Raw genomic sequence first — 9,048 nt, 5'->3', positions numbered from 1 at the left:
ATATATATATATTTTAACAAAACATAAAATATTTTTAAAACTGAAAAAAGCAATGATTATTAAAGCAGTTTATTAAAATAATTAAATTATATATTATGTATGACAAATTAAAATAAAAGAAATTTAATTATAAAATTTCTACTGTTTTATAAATATAGTAAGAACCCGCTTAACACTGGGGATACGTTTCTAGACAACAAAGCACTAAACAAAACAGCGTTAAATGAGGTCATTTTAACATAGAGTAAATAGGGAAAGAGGAACACACGACCTAAAAAACCAGATTTTACTTTAATTTTAAGTTATTTTTATATTAATTTGCATAATGATATATGTTAAATAACATATACACATATAAACACTGAAATGTAAAATTAATTTTGTGTGATGAAAGTCCTGACTTTTCTGAAATTCTTGTTTTTTGTGATAAAGTTATGTAGTTTCATTTCTCACTTTTTTTTTCTTTAAGCAAATGTCGGTAGTGGAAGATTGCATCCAAAACACCTCATCTTGCTTTTGTGCTCCTTCCAAAATCTGGATAATTTGCTACAATTTGATCAATAATTTTGTTTATTATTACCAAACTTTTACTAAGGAAATCTATAGAGAAATTCTTTGGGTTCTTCGTTTTCAGAATCACTATTTTCCAGTTCTACACGAATTCCTTATTCTGCCAGTTTTTGAAGGTCGTTGTTAGTAGGGTCTCACAAAAAACCTGCAGTAACTCCTCAATATCCTGCTCATCTACATCTCCTAGTTCTGCTGTATCGATTAGGTTGGCAATTTGGTCAAAATAACAATACAGTGATAGGCTCTTCTTGTTGAGAATTCTTGGATATCTTTAGTCATAACTTCTTCACATTCCATTCATGCATTTATCAGTTAATTCTTGACAAGCAAAGTCAATATTGTCTATAGTATTCATGACGTTAAATTTTTTCCAAAATTGAACCAAACTAACTTAGATTTAAGGAAAGTATAGTGCTATGACAAATTTCCACCTTTTGCTGATTGGTTCATATTTGGGAATAATCGTATTATATAGTAATCAATGAAATATTGCAATAATTTGAATCAACATAAATTTTGAGCTTTTTTAAGGCTTTGAATAGACTGCGTTATATCAAATCGGCATTAATCGAGGCGGGTGAGATGCAGAGTAGAGATTTCTTTCTGGTTCTACAGTGTTTCCAGTGCTGCCACATGAAGTGCACACAAAACACTGTAAACAGAAAACATGTCAAAAGACAAGTACAAAGAATGTAAGAATGTACAAAGAGAAGCCATACTGATACATGTCAGAATTGTAAATAAGAATGAAGTAAAGTTTCAGCATACAACACATGCAACAGAAAGTGCCTAACTCTGCAATGTACATGAAACTCATCTTAGGAATACTGATTATGGAACAGACCAATAAATGACAATGATTAAAAGAACTGAAGAACTGTCTGGCATTACTATTCATGTACTTGGANTTGGCTTATATATATATAATAAATTTAGATAAAAAAACTAAGCTAAAAATATGTTATGTTTCCATTATATAATTGCATGTCATGTCGCACATTGAATTCCAATGTCACGCTGTGCTCTGGCAGGTTGTGAGCTGTTGCATTACTTATGAATTGACAATGGCTAATTGCATTATGATTTCAAACAAGAAACTTAATGTGTGCAAAAATTAAATCTAAATAAGAATTATTTGTTTTTAAAATTTTTACAATATTTTTTACTTTTGTATTTAATATTAGCCTTAATTATTTTAAAGAAAAGATTTATTTCACAAATGGCCCACTAATACCTGTTGATAAGCAAATTACAGTTCAGCATTTCAGGTTAGAAATACTGTTGAGGAGAAGGATGTATTTGTTCAGTATGTTCAATTTGTATAAGAATGAAAATGATAACATTTATATTCTGCAGGAATATGGAATACAGTCAATTCAGGCTAATATAAAATTCTAGAGGAACAGTTGTTATTCACTTTATGGAAAATTTGTATCAATGATTTTCAGGTCAAGATTGTATAATTTACGGAGTTAATGCATAACAGATAGAAATCTCTAAATTATGATATTCTGAATTAATTTACTAAATAAAGTTAAATAAAATAAAATTTATTTACAAAAACAAATTAATGTTCTAAATGATTTTCAAATCAAACAAAATGAAGAGGAAATGATATCTATTGTTTAAATGTGGAGCAGTATATCAGAGTGGTTAAACAAAACAAAGCTAAAAAAAATACATAATTTCCTTCTGTGGAAGGTTGTTTGAAAAAGTGAAAGAATATTTTTGGCACCAAAAGAGTAAAAAAGGAGCCAAATTTGACACAAAGTATGCAAACTAGTATGTTTTTGCATGGGACTGAATTCATTTAAAGGGGTGGTATATTTTCTGAGTATAGTAGTATGGTCCACTAAAACCAGATGTGTGAATTACTCTACAATTTGAGGTCAAACCCATCTTTGCTTACTAGAAGAAAATTTATTCTACTCAAAATGAAACATTTATTACAGTATTACTTTTTATTTTTCATATTGAAAAGGGTAAAAAGCAACCATTATTAGAAATAGGGTTATTTCTTGAGGATGTAAAGATAATTTACAGTTCAGTTTAACAAATTCTGATAAAATTTTTGCTTGCTTATCATGTGCAAATAAATTGCAACATTAATTGATCATTATCATGTATCAATTAATGTTGTGTTAATGGCATTTTGCCAGGTAAACAGCAAAGTTTGCATTAATGTGAGAATTCACTTTATCAGTGTTTTTTTTTAAGGCAACTGAACTGTATTGCATTCCCAATGTTTTTCAAAAAAGGTTATAAAATGTAGTTATGCCAAGTGTACTAAAAGCTGAGTTTGTGTTGTAACACAGCAATTTGTGATTTTACTGTGATGACTAATACATGATGTACAGATTAAGGATTACTTTTGAAGTTTGTAAGCTTGAGGAATTTCTGTCATCTAAGTTTTGCCTGCAACATTTATATGTGAATTACTGTTGAAAGTGAAGGAAAGTAAGTAGCATAAATTTATCTTGTCATTCTTATAGTAATAAGTGAAATGTTTTAATGAAACAAAAATAACAAAAAGTATGTAATCGCAATTACTTAGGATAAAAATTTTAGTAAATTTTTAAATAAATTACGATTTAGATTTTTTGTAACTAGTGTGCTTTATCTTAAAAAATAGTACTTAATTTTAAGATTTTAGAAAATTAATTTTGTTATTTTCAGAGTATAAAAAAACTTTTGTAATTAACTACTCAAAACTGGGTATACTTAATAAACAAAGTGAATGAAACTAATCGCCAGCACAATTTTACAAGAAAGCAAACATTTTCAACTGTGCTAAACAGGCATCATCAGGTTAATTGCCTTTACATTCATGTGCAGCTGTTAAAATATGGGAATTGCTTTTGTTAATATAACATACTTCATGGATGTTTCTAAAGCAGGGATTCCCTAGAGTTCTGTCAATAAAATTCATTGAGTCTAGTGATATATGAATGTGACAATGCAGATTTGGGATGTGAGGTGAAATTGTTCTAGTCTTGAATCAAGTCCTCTTATGACGTCCTATACATGTACTAGAGTCATTTATAGCTTTATAAACAGTGGTGACTGATATATTGGTAATGGAACAAACTGATATCATGATATAATGTTTGACAAGATAATGAAAACCATAAATACAGTAAAACTTAACGTAAAGCTAGAAAATCATTTAAAAAATAAACTTAAAAAGTATCCAACATAAAAATAATAATACAATCGTTAATTAATAGCCATCATCTGTTATATGTTGTAGCACAATGATATAGAGTACAAATCGACATATCAGTCAAAGATTTTAGATTTTTCATTGAAATTGTTTTGTGATATTTTAAGTATTTTTCATATAAAAATACAGTGGGAATTGTCTAAATTTATAGTGCTTTTAGTATTGTGTATATCCTAAATTAAAAAATCATGGAGCATTAGCTGAAGAAGAGTTTTGAAGAAAAATGTAGCAAGTACTTCAAATGTTTCTAGTGACAAAAAGATTGAAATGGCAATTACAAACAAAGGTACAAATCCAGGCCTTAGCATTGTTTAAAATATTGAAAGAAAAGAAGTTTAACCATTTATATTAATGACCAGTTTGAATTAAATAATAACATTTGCTTTCCATTATTAATCTGTTCCCCCTAATAAATTGTTTGTGGTGTTTCTAGTTGCTGTTTTATCTATAATCATTAAAAATTGTCAGGTTCTAACATTTTTTTTACTAAGGTGAAAAGGGTTCTGCAATAAAAATAAGTTGGAAACTGCTGTTCTAAAGCAGAGCATACTTATATGTAATTTAATTTATTAAATTTATTTTTTAAAACTGTCATACATTTAATAATTTTTTAATATTAATACAAAATTTTTGTAAATAAATTGTTAATATAATGTTTATTATTTTCATCTTTTCCACCATTCTTACATAATGGATGATGTAAATACTACTTTATAGATTTATTAAATAATTCATACCTTTCCAATTCCACATCTTGTTAACATTTCTGCAGTGACGCTACCAACTCCTCCCACTCCAACAACGGCTACAGAAAATTCACGAATTTTCTGAAATTAAGAATTATTATTTTATAAGAAAATTATTTCCAAAAGTGATATATAATTAATTAAGAATTTCAATAAATTTCATTATGAAAAGTTTTCAAATTTTAATATATGCAATAAAATTGAATAAATGATCATTTCTATTAATTTAGCATTCCTAAAAGTAAATAATCTTAATATTGATTAGATGATTCCAAAAGTTAAATTTAATTTTATTATAGAAAAATAATAATCATCAAACCTCATAATTATCAACAATTCCCATTCTCTTTAATGCCATAAGTCGACTGTAATTGAAACAATAAGTAATAAATAATTATTAATTAGATAATAAAAAAATTCATTTAAATAATACTAAAAAAAAACTTTGAATGAATAAAATAAATAGCCATAGAAATATTATTTCAAAATTTAGAAACGTTCTATTTAAATTATAAATTTTATAATTTTTTTCAACTTTAGCACAAGACTAAAATATTTACATGATTATGTATGAAAACACATTTATATTCTTAAGATATAACTTTTACAAACAAATATAATTTGTACTCTGATTCTGAATGTGTCTATATCATATTTACAGTGAGAAAAAATTTGATAGTCAAATATTTTAGATCTTCAGTTATCTGACATTAATTTGAATCAATAATTTTCAACCAAAAGATTCATCAAACAAAAATATTACAATTTATTAAAGAAACAAAATAAAACAACATAGATTTTCCTTCAGTAAGAGTTTTGGATTTCTCTTTCATGTTTTATCATCATTGATGTGGTTTTCACCTCATTTAGTTTTATAATTCTCTACCTATTAAGTGCTGTCCATAAATTACATCTGCATTTTTCTTGAAATTTTTCTCCCATTCTCCTATTGCCCAGTTTGTCCAAGTTTCTGTAACCCCCTTGTTCCTTCGAATATCCAATAAAACTCAATCCCGTTTATCACTTTATGAATGATAAATACGAAAAATACAAACAAAACATACAAGAAATTTTGAAATATATATATCTATATATATATATATATATAAAAATGGACATGTATGTCTCTATATTTCACTTTTCCGCCAAAACTACACATCGCACGTGAATGGTGTTTGTATGTGGTGGTAGCCCCAAGTCTCCATTCATGCATAGGGGTGGTTGCGTCTCGATAGCTATAAGGGTGCGGGAGATATGAGGCTGAAAGTGGCTTTCTATTTCGAATGTTTTGTTTGAATTAAATTCGAACATAAAATTTGAATATTGGTTCAATTATAGAACGATTGTAAACGTTCCAGAAACGTTGAAAATAGTTCGTTTGACTAAACGTAAAAATTCTCTAATTAGTCTGGAAACGGGGGACCTAATTCTTGCATTCTGTGAAAACTGGTAAGATTAGCTTTAATGTAATTATCTTAATCTTCACTATGTTTACTTTTTGCCCCGCGAAGCATGTCCTTGCAGCTAGATTCTAGATTACTTAGAAAAACAGTCTTTTATATATATAAAAAAAACTATATTACATACAAATAAAAACTCAGCGAAGCAGGTCCTTGCAGCTAGTATATATATATATATATATTTCAAAATTTCTTGTATGTTTTGTTTGTATTTTGATGATGATATATATATAATAAAATGAAAAACAGGGTAAAATTTAATAGAATAAACAGACATCTGCTGAAGCCCAACCCTCTCCCTCCCTTTCAGTGTGGATATCATTTATGGACAGCCCCTTATTGTTTATTTTGATCATCAGAGTCTGAATAAAATATGATAACTTGCATCTCGCTCTTCTCCTCATTTCTTACATGACATAAAATTATTCAGTAAACATTAAGAATTAATTTTTTTAGTAGAATTTTTATGGTTTTATGTTTATTTTATGTATATTGAAACAATGATATTATGTTTGATAACTGAAAAAGTGAGTATTGAAAACTCACTTTTTCAATACTCACTTTATACTGAGAAATGAAGACATATGCTACAGAACTTGCATGTTATAGTCATGTTCTATCACAACAGGTTTGTAAGGGATCACAATTTAAATTATGATAAATTGTTACTCTATTTTAATATAAATAATGATGCTTTTTATGAAGAAGGCCACATTATAAACACATATGAAAATAAATTACAATAGAAATGGCAACTTAGTAGAAAAGAAAGGAAAATAAACAAGTAGAATGGAAAATAATAGAGAAATGGGTAATTATATGTAATCAATAAAAAGAAAATATTAAGATAATTAACCTATAAGGGTTAGAATCAACAACTTCTGAACTCATTTCAGAGATTCTATTCCTTCCTTTCGTCATGCTTTTCTGTCTTTCGGCATCTAACTCTTCTTCCAATTGTTTAATTCGACGCTGACATTCTTCTAACGTTGACATGCTTCCTGTTCAATATGTCACATGTACTGTACACACGAGCATCTACCAGATGTTTCGTCCAAACGTGGCAATCAACTCTAGTGACGTCATCTCGTATTTTTTAAATTTTCCGATAGAGGGCAGGTTGCCAGATTCGAAAATGGAAAAATTTCAAAATAATTCGATACTGTTATGCCGTAATTGTGAAAAGATCTTTGTGCAAAATACAAGGGGTTTCTTAATAGGGGCTTGTTCGTCTGTCGCGAAAACAGCTTTTTATAGTAAGCCGAGATTCGAGTTTTCTTATTTCTTCAATTTTTTTTTTATGGGGAAGCATTTTGTGCGTGGGATAATTCAAACTCGAATACTTGAAAACACGTGTATCTAACATAGAAGTCTTCAATCCTTTTGTTTGTTAGATCTACGCCACGTGGAGACTGTCACATGTGAGTGTCGGTTAGACGGGTGGCCTGATCGCGGATAGACGGAGTGAGCCTGGGGCCATATTCTGGTCACTGTCTCTGGTCTCTCGACCAGAGACAGTGACCAGAATATGGCCAGTCTCTCGCAAGCCGGTCGCTGATTGACTAATCATTTGGATTAGCCAATCAGCGACCGACAGTGACCAGAATATGGCCCCTGGTCTACCGCACGTGGGAGATATCCTTTGTCTACGTCTCCGCCAGAACCAGTTTCGTGTGTGACCTCGTGCTAGAAACTAGTGTAGTTACTGACAATACCCAGTCACTGAAGGTCTAATCTACTTATTTTTAAACTATCGCACGTGTCAAGATGAGTCATCTCGTGACGCCAGGTGAGCTAACTTCTCTCGGGCTCTTCCTTTGTCTACATCAGGCCAACCTAGTCACATTTGTCCAACCATGACTTCAAATCACCGTCAGGATCCTAACGTGGATCAATACTGGATATGGAATTCGATCCATGACTCTAAATCGCTACTTCAATTGCTGTCCGAAAACAACATCCAATTAACCAATCCGACATGCAAACTTACTCTGATTCAATCAGATCAACCCATCGATTGTTTATCCATTTATAAACGTCTCAAGTGTTACATTCCTAACATTAACGAAAAAATCCTTACTATTTCTACGACTAGGCAAGGCCAGATATACATACAATCCAAACAATCCGTTCTCCCAGAGATTATGCAACTTAAAGACATATCCATTAGCATCAATTTAACAAAGGACTTATACACTAAGCAATTCATCATCAAAGGAGTTCCAATCGACTTTAGTGCACATGACATAGCGGAACAACTTCGTGAAAAAGACTTCCTTCCAGTCAATATACAAAGATTCAAAAGAACCGTCGATGAAACACATTCTGCTACCACAAATGTTAAAAAAATAACCACAGCAGCTAATACCATCTCAAAGCTTATCAAGCTTTTCTTAACATCCTATCGTACCGAGATACATCAAGAACGTCCAAGGCTTTGCCACAAGTGTTGTTGCTTCAGGCATATAAAACTCTATTGTAAAGAGTGTTTTAGATGCAAAAAATCCGGAGATCCCACGAAGAATCATTCTGCATCATCACAGAACCTAAATGCATCAACTGCGGGGACCCACATTCCTACGCGTCCCTAAAACACTCATTTTATAAATCTGCCTGGGATATTGTCCAATGTCAATGGGAACACAACTGCTCTCCCACGGAAGCCCACAAAGCCCTGGCATTCAAACGTCATACTCATGCTAGTTTATATAGTGAGATCGTCCAAGACAACTTCCAGTCTAATAAACGAAACTCCCCACCAACAAAGAATCAACAACTTAACAAGCCCAAGACTCCGAAATTCTACAACTTCTACGTGAAATCCAAAAATCCATAAAATGCAAAACCAAACCATTCAGAACATGTTGGCATACACGCAAGACATAATAAAAACTTCGAAAACTCCTGATCACCCCGCCATTACAGTGGACCAGCAACAACCTCCCCAAACCAAATCCTGATCAACAGCCAGAAGAGATTACAAAGGTTTGTCAGTAGCCTACATAACATGCACTGTACGAATGTCGCCTGTCAATACAGCTCGTCGATG

General features: G+C 30.7%; 1 protein-coding gene across 1 annotated transcript in view; it reads right to left on the bottom strand.

Moving 5' to 3' along the window:
• LOC111626562 (ubiquitin-like modifier-activating enzyme 5) overlaps positions 1-7,467 on the bottom strand; it is a 19,871-nt gene extending 12,404 nt beyond the window's left edge. The window contains exons 1-3 of the mRNA XM_023370015.1: positions 6,856-7,467; positions 4,859-4,904; positions 4,531-4,620 (exon numbers count right to left, since the gene is read on the bottom strand). Coding sequence (XP_023225783.1) covers positions 4,531-4,620; positions 4,859-4,904; positions 6,856-6,995 — 276 coding nt within the window. The 5' untranslated portion in view covers positions 6,996-7,467. The remainder of the gene's footprint in view (positions 1-4,530; positions 4,621-4,858; positions 4,905-6,855) is intronic.
• Positions 7,468-9,048: the final 1,581 nt, after the last annotated feature.

The sequence above is a fragment of the Centruroides sculpturatus genome, unplaced genomic scaffold, assembly GCF_000671375.1.
Source record: "Centruroides sculpturatus isolate CEXI.00-Female unplaced genomic scaffold, Cexi_2.0 scaffold93, whole genome shotgun sequence".
Classification (NCBI taxonomy): Eukaryota; Metazoa; Arthropoda; class Arachnida; order Scorpiones; family Buthidae; genus Centruroides; species Centruroides sculpturatus.
The sequence above is the reverse complement of the archived record's forward strand: the minus strand, read 5'-3'. Positions and strand labels throughout refer to the sequence as shown.